Here is a 12503-nt window from a genome sequence, read left to right on the forward strand (position 1 = left end):
GCAGCTTCCCAAAAGTAGAACTTTTATTGACAGCAAGGGAAAACTAAAAACAAAAACAGCCAGAAAGGAGGCAACAACACACAACTAGCCTCCTCTTTCAGGTCCAACCAGTAAGGAGCTGCTCCCAGTCAAATTCCTATCGTACAGTCTCGTGAAATAAGAAAATAGCGCCAGGTTCAGCCACCTGTGACTCTGGAGCTGTGGGCCCCAGCCCACGGCTCTCCCCACTGGCCTGGGTGGCTTTGGGAGGAACAGGACCCTGTCAGCCCCTCAGCACTGCAGAGGGGATGGCATTGAAGCCAGGACCTGCATTTCTCTGTGCAAAGAGCTTTGCTTTGTCTCCCGGGTGGCTGCCATTCTTCAGGAGCATTTACATGCAAAGAAGAGCTTTGTTTCCTAAGATCTGCTGTTCCTGCTCATTTCCTAGCAAAGGAGGCTGACCAGGAGCACTGGGAAGGAACAAAGGCTCTGCTTCCATAGAAAATCCCTACTAACAAAGCAGGAGAGGGGAGAGTGTGTGCAGCAGGAACTTTCCCTCTCAGAAATGTCTCTCCTCTGTGGGCAATCCCACACTGGGCTGCTTCTTTATCCACTTTATCCCTCTTCCAGTGTCTCTCCCTATCCCACAGCCACAGGGAGTTGCCCCCGATGTCAGTGTGATGTCTCCATGTGGTGCATCCATAACAGAACCTTATTTGTTAACAACAGAAATCAGCTTCTCTGCGAAACTTGCAGCACACAGAGGGCAACACCAAGCAACAAAGGCAGGAGGAGCATCGACTTCCACCAAGCAACTCTGCTCTGAGCAAATCCTAAGGGAAGGGCAGGGTGCAGGCAGAAAACCTCTGAGCTAGCATTCAGTAAAAACTCTATTTATTCACCCCTCTTGGTTACAGCTGGGCAGGGGAAGGGGTACAGAGGAGGAGGCCATGCACTCCGGGCTGCTCCGTGCTGCTTTATCCCACGTGTCTGTCTGGGGAAGCTGCCGCAGGCTGGCGCTTTATTTCGCAGTCTGTTAAAAAAAAAAATAATCAAAACTAAATAAATATTGTTCCAAAAGAAGCCAAAGAGGAGAGAGCAAGCCTTTGGTACAACAGCTGCATCTCCAGCAAGACCCCGAGCTGCTGTGCTGGACCCCTCCAGACACAGCTGGGGTTGGCACAGGCTCTGCTGAGCCTGTCACGCATGAAAACATGGAGCAAACAACAACAGGAACTTTGTGAGAACTCTGGTTCGTTTGTCACAACCCCCACGACTTTGCTTTGTGGTCTCGGGACGAGGGGAGGTGACAGTCAGGGTTTGGGAGAATCCAAAGGAAACAGGCTCACTCCAGGGCAATGTACTTTCAGCTCCATTTGCTTCCCAGTCTTTGGGGTGAAAGCAGAGTGCTGTGCATGTACAAGGACAGACTCCTTTGACCTCACGTTTGCTTTGCTAAGTTCCCAAAGGTGCCTCAAAACCGGAGCCTAGAACGCAGAGGCCGATGCAGTGTTCCTTTCTATGATATATTTTTCTTATATATAGTATATATTTTTAAACCAGCCCTGCCAAGTCTATTCTCTCGCTCAGGTGCACATCACCAAGAGTCATTTCCCACCATCCCACGACGTATAAAACAGGAGTTATGTGTCTAAGGGAAGTCGCTTCCTATTGTTCCCTCTCCTTCCCCCTTGCTGGGAGAGAAGGGAGTGGAGGTGTCGGGTGTCAGGTCCTATCGATCCATCTCATCCAGGAGAGGCGTGGCGTCCCCGGCGATGGACATGGGCGTGCTCTCGATCATGGGGCTGGGAGAGGGCCGAGGGGTCAACCTCTGCTTCTGTTTCCTCCGCTCAGCCTCCTTCTCCTGCAGCCACTGCTCGGCCATCTTGCCCCAGTCGATGGCAGCGTGGGTGTTGGTCCTGCAAGGACACGGGGACAACGTGAGAAGTGACAAGGAAACTTCCCCGCCCTCCCTCCCTGCCCGTGGGGAAATAACCCCATCATGCTGCTTCCAAAAAAACCAAGAACAGCAATGGAGACAGGATAGGGATAGGAGCACTCAGAGCTACTCACTTTGGCTGCTGCCTCTGCCTGGAGCTGGAGGAGGGCTGTGACTGGGACTGGGTGGACTGGGGCGTGGTGTTGGCCTGCAGCTGGTACTGGGGTGTGGTGATGGGCTGGCTGGGAGTAGTGTAGGAGTAGCTGGGGGTCATCAGAGGGGTGGCCACTGGCTGCTGTGCTGGAGTTGTGAACACCTGTGGAGAGGGAGTAGAGGCTGTCAGGGGACAGAGGGTGGACCTTGCCAGGCTGGGGGGGTTCTGCACTGCCCTGCTCGCCCAGGAGGGTGCCCACCCTCACTGTGCATGCCCCCAGCCCTGCTGAGCACAGCACATTTGCACCCCTAAGAACTGGGCCAGCACAGCCTGCCCTCCTTGCTCAGCCCAAGGGGAGATGCCGGAGCCAAGCAAAGGCAAGGGACACCACAAACACTTGGGGCAAGCCAGCAGCAATGACATCCTGCAGCAGGCACAAAGAACAGATAAATTCTTCCTCTGCAGGCTGCAGAGAAAGTGCAGCAGCTCCTAGGATGGCTCCCTCCCACAACCCAAGCCAGCTGGCTTCTTGTCCCATGAAGAGCTTAGTGTCTTTGCCTCCCAGTGTTCACCTCCCTTTTTTTCAGATGTCTTGATGATTAATACATCGAGTTATCCACAGTCCCTGCCTATCCTCAGCTCAGCATTTACTGTGCCAAACTTCCTGAAAGCCTCCCAAGGAGCATCATCCTCCCTGCAAGCCTTGTCTTGCAGCATCTCCTCTTAGGGTGCAACAGCTGGGTGTGTTTTTTGCACCCTGGGTGTGTTTTTTGCACCCAGGCTCCTCAGTCCTTCTGCAGCTGGAATTTGCCTTGGTGCCAGCTGGGAGCTTGCAGAGTGGGCTGGGAGCAGGCACACATCAAGAAAGGCTTCACCATGAGCCAAAACTGTCCAATTCCATCTTACTCCCTGCAAAGCCCCTGGGTGGTGGGTCAGGCTGAGGTGTTTCCCCTGGTGCAGCTCAGAGATTAGCGCTGAGCTGAAAAGCCCTGCAAACTCAGCGCATACCTTCCCAGCTAATCTCCTCCACTGGCAGCTCACGTTGCCAATTCAGGGGCACAATCAGAAGGTTGTGTGCCCTCACTGCTGGATCCCCCCTCTCCACCCTGCCACATTCCTTGGGGGCCAGACCAGTTTGCTCCTTGCTCCAACTCTCCCCGGAGCAGGGCTGTGTTACGCGCCTCATTTCTCCAGTCACGGGAGACAAAAGGAAACCTGGTTCAAGAATCCAGCCTGTGCAGCACCACAGGGACAAAACCAGGACTGGGGGACCCCAGGCAGTGAGGGATTCCTTGGGCTCCCAGTGGTTTTAGCAGCAAGGAGAAGCCAGCAGAAATTGAAGTGACACCTACGTGGTACGCGCTGCTGCCGCCTCCGCTGCCTCCGTAGCCGTACTGGCTGGAGCCCCACTGTGCTGGGGTGGCATTTGGGTTCTGTCCCTGGCCTGTCACAGCAGCAATGGCACTGAACATCTGGGAGGTCATGTTCTGTGGCAGAGCATTCACTGCACGTGTCAGGTCTGCAAGGGAGACACGCTGCATTAGGAAAAGTGGAGCGTGGAGGAGCAGCTCACATCCCAATCCCAACTGGGAATGGCTTGCACTGACCTGCCAGGTTGATGTTAGCTGGAGTAGCATTAATGGAGGCTGGAGTCCTGGTCCGACTGCTGCTGCTGGGGGTGATACCTGTGTAAAATACCAACAGGTTGATTAATTCTCCTGGAGGAGCAGCCATTGGTCTGAAATTCAGGATTTGAAGTTGTTCTGGCACGATGGTTTGCTACCAGGGAATGGTGTGTGCTGGATTGTATGGTGGGGGAGACAAAGGAGAGGAAAGGCACTGGTCCTGACTTTGCTGCACAGCCCACTTGATGAAAGATTAACTCTCAGGAGAGCTCTCAGTGGGTTGGTGCATGGAGCCAAACATTTCAAGCATTGCTCAGAAACTTCCCACACACAGAAAAATCCTAGGACACATTTCTGGGACAAGGGAGATGGAACTGTCCTTTAATAACTGTCCCTGCTATTGTGTGACAAACGAACAGCTGAGGCACTGAAGTTTTAGGCTGCTCACCTGGAACAGGGTCCTGATAATGATCCTTAAACCATCGGAAAAGTCCATTCACAGTAGGGAAGACTTGGCCCCGGTAGCGGAATCCCTCTGGAGTCACTGTCACATACTCTATCCTGGGAGAGCAGGGTCAGCATGAGACATCATGTGCCAGCCACTCACAAGACAGGTCACACTCAGAACAGGCATGGACTACAACCACAGCCTGATAATGAACAGATAGATCCACCCAAGGCACTTTATCTTCAAACAATTGCTTCAAACTACCCTGCCTTTCCATGAAAAAATCTGCTTTTCCATGAAAAACCCATCCCTCCCTGCCTACACTCCCACAACACCCACAGCACAGGGCAGTGCTGTTCATGGCAGCCAGGTGGTTAAGAAACATGGGAGTCTCCTGGGTGAGATTTACTGCTAGAATTGGGTCCTCTACTGTCAGGAGGCCAAATCCTGGCAAAAGAGGCGTGATTTACAGGGATTTTGACAGAGCTGGAAGAAAAACTGGCAGCAGTCAGCTGAGGTTTGGTACTGGGAGTACTCAGTGCAGATGCTGGGCTTGCCTCTCACTTACCTTGGTTTGCCTCGAGGCTGATATCCCAAGAGGAATTTACCAGGTAGGTCTTTACAGGCACTAATAAAGTATGGAATAAATGTTGGCTTCTCTTTCTTGGTCTTTATCAGCAGCTCTTCCAGCTTCTAATTAGAGAGAAAAAGAAGATAAATGCTCCAGGGGAGCCCACATTTTCAGCAGCACACAGAGTCCATGGATATCCTCCTAAGCAGTTACCACATCCTGGGATTGTCTCACCTTCTTGTCTCCACCATTGCAGTCCTGATAGTATTTGTGGTTCAACAGGTCTCTGGCAAAAGAAGCCATTGGCTGGACATAACGAGCAACAATTTCATCCAGGTCTTCAAACTCCTTTGAACAAACACATATAAAGAGGTATTTAGGGTGTATATTTGATTATACACTCTGCACAGCAAGGCTTGAGGGGGAAAAAAAAAAAAAGACAAGTATTGTCTAAGGATCCAGAGAATGTATTGGAAGAGTGAGAAAAGACAAGAGTGTGAAAGCAGCTACAAGGACAGAAGGGCTGTGTCAGCTTGTAAAATACATCATTCCCTTTCCCAGGCATGCTCTGCAGGGCTTTACCTCTGTGTTGATCCAGAGCATGGAGCCCAGGCTGAAGGCATTCTCCTTGCCCTCCTCCCGGACATCCACGTGCTGGTAGATGCCATCGTTGACCTTCCAGGTGACAGTCAGGTGGTTCTCCCCTTTGCTGCTCGGCCGGATGATCACATCCCCTTGGTCCATGGTCTCCATCATCTTCTCTGCTTGCTTGAAGCTGATGTTGTGGAATGATGGGTGAGCAATTACCCTCTTGATGTACGCTGGGGAACAAAGGGAATGTTCAGCCTTCCAAGAGGAACTGCTTTCATGCAACTGCACCTAATTGTGCTGATTGTCCTGGAGCAGCCTGGGGAGGCTGGAATTACAAGGGAGAGAGAAATGAAGAGAACTCACTTGTCCTCTGCTGCTTTCTTTTCATGTCTTCTTCCTGTTTGTGGTCTGCTGCCTCGGAGTCAAAGTCGTAGTAGGTGTCTTTGGGCAGTTTCCACTCATTGTTCTTGTCCATCAGGTCTGAGGTCCTGCAGGTCAGGTCTGCACTGAACTTCTCAATGTCAATCTTCATGATGCGGCAGTGGACGGTCATTCCCACCTGCAGAGGAGGTGCAGCCAAGGTGAGCAGCAGGTTTGGCTGATACACCAGAATCCCTGTGCTACAGAACAATCCATGTGGGATCCTGCTGGCACTGAGGAGGTACAAATCACCTCAGCTATTTCAGACTGATACAACCTTTAAAAGTGATCTTTCTACACAAACTGGAAGTCAACCGATCCCAAAAATTACCAGAATCAAAAGAGACTGAGGGGGAAAATGGGCAGTTCTCCACACTGGTCACATCCAGAAAACTGCACGTCTGGAGGGTCAGGACAATCACCTTTTCTATTTGAAATATCTTTCACAATGGGAGTAGCAAAACTGGACTTCAAGATGTGCAAGAAAGCAGTTATATGTATTCAGAAGCAGACACCCAAAGGACTGCTCTAATAAAATGTGAGGCAGAAAATCCCCCCACAAAAACTGCAATGTCTTAGCTCAGTTAACCATAATGAAGTTAATTAATAATTCTTTAAAGAAATGCTGAGACCTCTGAGCTTACAGGATTATCCATCACCTGCATGGCCTGCTGGGGACCCCAAAAGACAGCAAAGATGTTAAACCACTATTTTATTATGTGATAAAAAGGTGTTGTTCCATTTCTTTAAGAACTCTGTCCTGAGCAGGACCAGTAACTCTGATGACCTCCACAAATTAATGGAGAGGGAAGAAAAAGCTATAAGAGGGAAAATGACCTTTGCCTGTCCAAAAGCAGTTCTGTGAACTCTTTAGAAAGCCAGAAACAAAGGGCAGCTCTGCATTAGAAAGCCTTCTGGTCTCCTAAACCCAGACTCCAGCCAGACAACAATAAATCCTCCTGCAGCACAATGTGTTAACTGATTAACAGGGTCCCACCAGCTGCCAAGGGAGATTTGCACTGTGGGACAAGGACACTAACCAGAACCTGAACTTCCTGCTGATTTAAAGTCCTTACATGAAAATAAGGTCAGAAAAGTCATTTAAGAACAGTGTTATTAACCAAACTCTGAAGAGAGAACTCAGGTTCTTCCAGCTCTCGCTGGGAGTGTGAAAATCCACTGCTTTCATACCTTCACCCTTTCTTCTGGCCTCTTGACCACCTTGTCACTAAGAAATTTTGTTGGGATGAAGCCAGCAACACCATTATCCAGACGTGTCTTCACTCCAATGGCCTGACCTGGGCAGGAACCGCTGTCAAAATGGTTCCAAACCTTGAGCAAGGCAAAGGCAAATAAATCATTCAGCATGGAAACAAAATAGCCCCAGCAGCTCATACTCAAAACAAGTCCAAAAGCTGTGTCAGCAAAGTGGTGCAGCCAGCAGAGACTTGTGGAAGGGCAGGGGACAGAAGACTTCAACAAATGCTACCCAGTAATGCAATCTTCCTCCTCCAGTTCTGCTCAGCTTATGGGACATTGCAACCAGGAAGGTCAGAACATTTTTAGACCCTGAACAGCAGCCTGTAGCCAGGGCTGGTCTCTAATGAACACTATAGGGGTTTAAAGTCATGGATTACCCAGGCTGGAATTCACAGTGTTTAGAAGGGACCTAAAGTACAGCTGCATTAAGCAGCAGGTGGTCCAGATAAGTTCTTAAAATTGAGAAGGTGGCAGAGCCTTCTGTTCTCAGTGTCACAGGCAATCTCTCTGCATACATAAAACACAATCCCAGACCACAAACAAGAACGCTTTATGTGTCTGCAAAGAACTGGTCAGCTTAGCCCCAGGTCCATTTCACTCTAAAAGCCATAATGCAGCCATAAAGACCTGTCAAATCTATACTACAGCAATTAGTCAGAAGTGCAACAGATTTTATTTACAGCCAAAAGCCACATCAGGTTGGGATCCTGGGGCACTGCGGACACAATCTTGGCTCTGATTCCTTGTCTCCCAAAAACCCTACATAACTGACTATCTGCTGATAGCAGCCCCCTGAGAAAGGCAGGAGAAGCAGCCCCACCTCACTGAGCTCTGGGAAGTTGTCCTGCTGGCAGAAGGGGCACTGCCAAAGGCCAGTTTCATCATTCCGTATCGCCTGGTCGTAGCTCTCTCCCTGTGGGCGCCTGTGGGCAATCCCAGTCACATTGCAGATGATCATTTTACCTGTGGAGTGATGGGAGAGGGGAAGGAAAGAATGAAAACCTGCAGAGCTGGGCAGTTCCCTCCATCTAAGGTTGTTATTCATGCATGAAGGTGTTAGGAGGTCACACAAGTACTTGAAAAGCTGCTTCACACTCCACCACAGCACTGTCCCAGCATCACGCTTGTCACAGACATGTTTTATGAAAAATCCTTTCCTTAGGATTTTTTCTCCTGAGAAGCTGAGAGGCCTCAGGAACAAAATGTAACCAATGGTTATCTGCTGCTGTGGAATGCAACAGGTGCATCTGTGATTGGTCTCATGTGGTTGTTTCTAATTAATGGCAAATCACAGTCCAGCTGTCTGGACTGTCTCAGTCAGTCACAAGCCTTTGTTATCATTCTTTTTCTATTCTTAGCTAGCCTTCTGATGAAATCCTTTCTTCTATTATTTTAGTATAGTTTTAATATAATATATATCATAAAATAATAAATCAAGCCTTCTGAAACATGGAGTCAAAATTCTCGTCTCTTCCCTCATCCTAAGACCTCTGTGAACACCATCACACACACTCACTAAGATCCCTTTGCCCCACCTTCACACATCCTGTGTCAACTCAGGAGGACAGAAAGCAGGGATGTGAACAGGGATGTACCTATGTAAAATGTCTCTGGAGTTTCTTTGGTCAGCATATTGAAGACCTCCTCTGTGTTGGGAGAACGGTACGGGGTTCTCAGGTCCTTGTATCTGCAGCTTAGCTCAGCTCGAATGTCATACAAAGTGATGTGCTTGTCACCATAGCCCTGTGTGGGATTCAGAGGTTATAAAGGCATGAGCAGCAGGAAGAAGGTCAGTAGGGAATCCAGTGTAAGTTTTGGAAGAACTCAAGCAAATTATGAAATAGCAAATTTAAAAAAGGGAAGTGCAGCAGGTACTAACAAATGGTGAAACTCGGTCACAGGATGTTGAGGAGGTCAAAAGGACAAACATATTTAGAAGAAACTTCAGGGAGAAGAGCTTAAATGGTTAATTACTGTTCCCTGCCCCAAGTGTACTTTCTGCAAGCATTTACTGCATGCCATTGTCAGACGCTGACTGCTCATTGTGGCCATTTATGCATTTTACGACAGCACAGCTAATGCCCAGCTCCCAAAAAGGATAAAGCTATAAAACATGAGAATCTCAGCTGGGCAGCAGAGCTTCTCCTCTGTTTCTCAGCACCAGGAACCCCCAGTGCACCTGTCTTTCCAGTTCTTCAGCAAAGGCATCGAGATCCAGGTCTTTCAGGCGCTCGGGGTTTTCCAGGATCTCCTCCAGAGCTCCTGCAGGATTTGCATCCTCAGCTGACTCATCATATTCCAGGGCATCCACTGCCATTTTCCTGGCCCATTCATAGGTTTCAGGATGGACCCTAGAGCCATCTAAGACTTCAATGTAGGAATCAGTGCTGAAACAAAACCAATGTTCAGATCAGGGCTCTGAGCTGTTCCTGCAGCTCAGTGATCAAGCACATTGTTGAGCAGCACTGCTGCCCCTCCATGGAACAAAGCACTCCAGAAAGGACACTGAATTATTCATTGCTAAACCAACAGGAGCCAAGGCAAGACCTGGCAAGCTCCAGTCTGCAGTTCCAAAGACACAGCCAGGTATTTTGGATGCTGGGTGGATTTGATCCCTGCACACTACAGCTGCTCTGTGAGCACACAGCTCTCAGAGTTCCTCTCCTCACACAGATTCAGTGTTGCCAATGAGCTGTTTGGATGGGCTACACTGTACCCCCAGCAGCTCTGGGATTTGTATCCTGCAAGAATCAAGGGATCTAGCAGGGTTGGATCACTCAGTGTAGGGATTCATGCAAGTGTTCTTTCTCACATTGCTTTTCAAAGGCAAAAAAACCTGGAGAAAGCATGTTTCTAGTCAGAAACAAGGTTACAGCTGTCCTCAAAACACCTCTTGTGCAGTTACCAGCAACTTAATGCTCTATAAACTTCCCAGTACTACTATTGGTTTAAGAGGAAGACAAATTGCTGAGTTATTTCTCAAGTTTGAAACTTTAGAAAAATAAAATACTGTTGGAAGGACCAGGCAGAAATTAAACGGAAGTGCCCATGGGTTACTGATGACTCCACGACAACTATTTTAGGGAACAATTGGTTTTAGTTTAGTTCCTCTTGACCACAAAGAGTCCTTCATACCAGAACAAACGATATAATTAATTTTCTGCAGTTCATACTGCTGCTGTGCAAGTTTAGCTGCCTGTAAGAATCAGATTAATAACCAGCAATACCTGAACTTGGCCTAAAATCAGAGGGGCCACACAGAAACTCTGGGGAACACTGACTCAGGGAAGGTCACTGTGTCACCCTGTCACTCACACTGACCCCACACCCCATAGGACATCAAATACAACTCAATACCCACCTATCACCCAGTGATGCTGTGTCAATTTTGATGAAGCCAGCACAGTTGATAAACACTTTGGGTCCCATGTGACACATCGTAACCAGCTGGGTCCTGTTCTCCAGACGGGTGTTGTTTTGCTTTAAGATCTGCAGAGAGAGGCAAGAATAAAAACCTTGAGAGAGGCAAGAGTATAAACCCTGCTATTCAAACACAATATTGCCCACAGAGGTTGTGGACTTCCTATCCCTGGAATTGTTCAAGGCCAGGCTGGATGGGGCTCTGAGTAACCTGCTTTAGTGGAAGATGTCTGTGGCCATGGCCAGGGGTTGGAATTAGATGATCTTTAAGGTCCCTTCCAACCCAAATTGTTTTTGTCTGGGGAAAAAAAAGCAGAGGATTCACACTGCAGTGTTTAAAGCATCTGACACATGCTCATCACAGCTCTTAAGCTGTTGCTCCCTGCCAGTGTCTCAACATTGTGTGAGAGATGATGATTCCACATCATCAAGGCTCCAACTCTCAGGAAAAGCTTTGGCTCCTTGCCTCGTGTTTTCCACACTGTGGAGGTGTCTTGACACTCTGACAGCACATCCATTCCTGTGGGTTTGGGAGCTGGCTGGGATTGATGGATATGCTGAGCTGTTTGTGTTTCTCAAGGACACAAGTCCACATGTAGCTTCGGGGCAAGGCACGGCGAGGTAAAAACACATCAACAGAGCTGTCAGCTGGTGATGTGCTGCTTTTGCAGGCAGGCCCAGAAGCCTCCATACCTTCAGCAGGTGAGTGCCTTTGCGTGGTCCCAGGCCACACACGTACTGCAGCAGAGCTTGGCTGTGGGGGTGAGCAATGGCCCTGTTCACATCCACCCCCACCTCGTTCACACGGTTGATGAATTCGCAGTAGAGCGCGTTCAGCAGCTCCTCCTTCACCACGTGCTCCTGGCAGAGAGAAGAGGTGTTAGCCCTGGAAAAGATGGGTCTGTGCAACCCTCTGCCACGAGCCAAACACAACACACTGGCACCCAGGAGCTGCGTTGCACCTCAGCTACCCCTGAGAACAGCCTAAAGGCTTATGAGAAAGAAGCAAAAAAAAAAAAAAAAAAAGGAAGGTGCTGTGTAGCCTGAATATGGCACAGAACAGGCAGAACTTGCACAAGTTTAACCTGGAAACCTTTTCTTTGAAAGCAAACCCTCACAGGCTGCTTTCTCTTGCAGAGAAGGATCTTTCTTGCCCAAGGAAAAATTTACCTGCAGAGGGTGGAGTTTCAGGCAGAGAATATCCTCATCAGAGCTGCAGACCTGGGCAAACTCAATGAGGGGGTCCTGGATGCGGCGAGCGAGGGACACGGCCTGGCGCAGCAGAGGGGGGTAATCCCGGAATTCATTCTGCAACAGGACACAGAACCAGGGAAAACCCTCGTGGTGCTTTCACACTTTGTGCCACAAGCAGCAAAGACACATCAGACAGGGACTGCAGCAAGGAAGCACTTGGTGCTCACGGCAAAAAAAGCTGAGGTCAAAGGGTCCCAGGAGCTCTTATGCAATTAGTAATGGAACAATCTCACTAATTTCCAACTACATCAATATCCACTTTGTGCATCTGCTGGTGCTGATCTCTTCAGGGAAGCCTAAGATGTTTTGCCTTGATCCAAAGATCAGTACGTGACTGTCCAGATGGATCATATGAGACAGAGGATGATGTAAGGCCAGCACAACAAATGGAGGATGACACAGCATGAATGAGCAACAGACTAAGGGAGGGACTAAGGGAGTAGCAGAAGGTTCACCTCAGACTTCTTGCTGTTCATGTAGAGGATGGCCAGTTCATTGTCCACCAGCTCCACTCCGATTGAGGACAGCTGCTGCCCTTGGTCCAGCTCATGAACAATTCTCTTTACATCCTCCATCAGCATCTGAGCATCCCTAGGGAGACACGACCAAGAGGACTGAGGGGAGAGCATAGAGCTGGGTCCTGGAAACAGTGAAATATAAACAGGCACAAGGAAAGGACTGCAAAGAGACTGGCAAGTGGAAGCAGCACAAAGACTGACCTGTTCTCGCCTGCAATTGTCACCACGTGAGGCTTCTTGTTCAGGAGGAATTTTTTCAATGTTTCAATATCCTGGGCCTGGAAAGGAAAGTAGAAAATCAGAGTAGAGCAGCTAGAGGGTTTC

General features: G+C 49.0%; 1 protein-coding gene across 2 annotated transcripts in view; it reads right to left on the reverse strand.

The window, feature by feature from the left end:
- SUPT6H (SPT6 homolog, histone chaperone and transcription elongation factor) overlaps nucleotides 1-12503 on the reverse strand; it is a 27389-nt gene continuing 14886 nt past the window's right edge. For both annotated transcript variants that reach the window (XM_071448149.1, XM_071448148.1), the window contains exons 20-37: nucleotides 12381-12457; nucleotides 12117-12252; nucleotides 11578-11715; nucleotides 11101-11268; nucleotides 10349-10476; nucleotides 9167-9374; nucleotides 8583-8730; nucleotides 7808-7950; nucleotides 6919-7059; nucleotides 5671-5866; nucleotides 5299-5537; nucleotides 4951-5064; nucleotides 4714-4838; nucleotides 4146-4258; nucleotides 3680-3757; nucleotides 3425-3591; nucleotides 2053-2234; nucleotides 1-1898 (exon numbers count right to left, since the gene is read on the reverse strand). In XM_071448149.1, coding sequence (XP_071304250.1) covers nucleotides 1712-1898; nucleotides 2053-2234; nucleotides 3425-3591; nucleotides 3680-3757; nucleotides 4146-4258; nucleotides 4714-4838; nucleotides 4951-5064; nucleotides 5299-5537; nucleotides 5671-5866; nucleotides 6919-7059; nucleotides 7808-7950; nucleotides 8583-8730; nucleotides 9167-9374; nucleotides 10349-10476; nucleotides 11101-11268; nucleotides 11578-11715; nucleotides 12117-12252; nucleotides 12381-12457 — 2688 coding nt within the window. In that variant the 3' untranslated portion in view covers nucleotides 1-1711. The remainder of the gene's footprint in view (nucleotides 1899-2052; nucleotides 2235-3424; nucleotides 3592-3679; nucleotides 3758-4145; nucleotides 4259-4713; nucleotides 4839-4950; nucleotides 5065-5298; nucleotides 5538-5670; nucleotides 5867-6918; nucleotides 7060-7807; nucleotides 7951-8582; nucleotides 8731-9166; nucleotides 9375-10348; nucleotides 10477-11100; nucleotides 11269-11577; nucleotides 11716-12116; nucleotides 12253-12380; nucleotides 12458-12503) is intronic.

This window comes from Agelaius tricolor, unplaced genomic scaffold (genome assembly GCF_023055355.1).
Source record: "Agelaius tricolor isolate 1412-34295 unplaced genomic scaffold, bAgeTri1.0.p SCAF_25, whole genome shotgun sequence".
Taxonomy (NCBI): Eukaryota; Metazoa; Chordata; class Aves; order Passeriformes; family Icteridae; genus Agelaius; species Agelaius tricolor.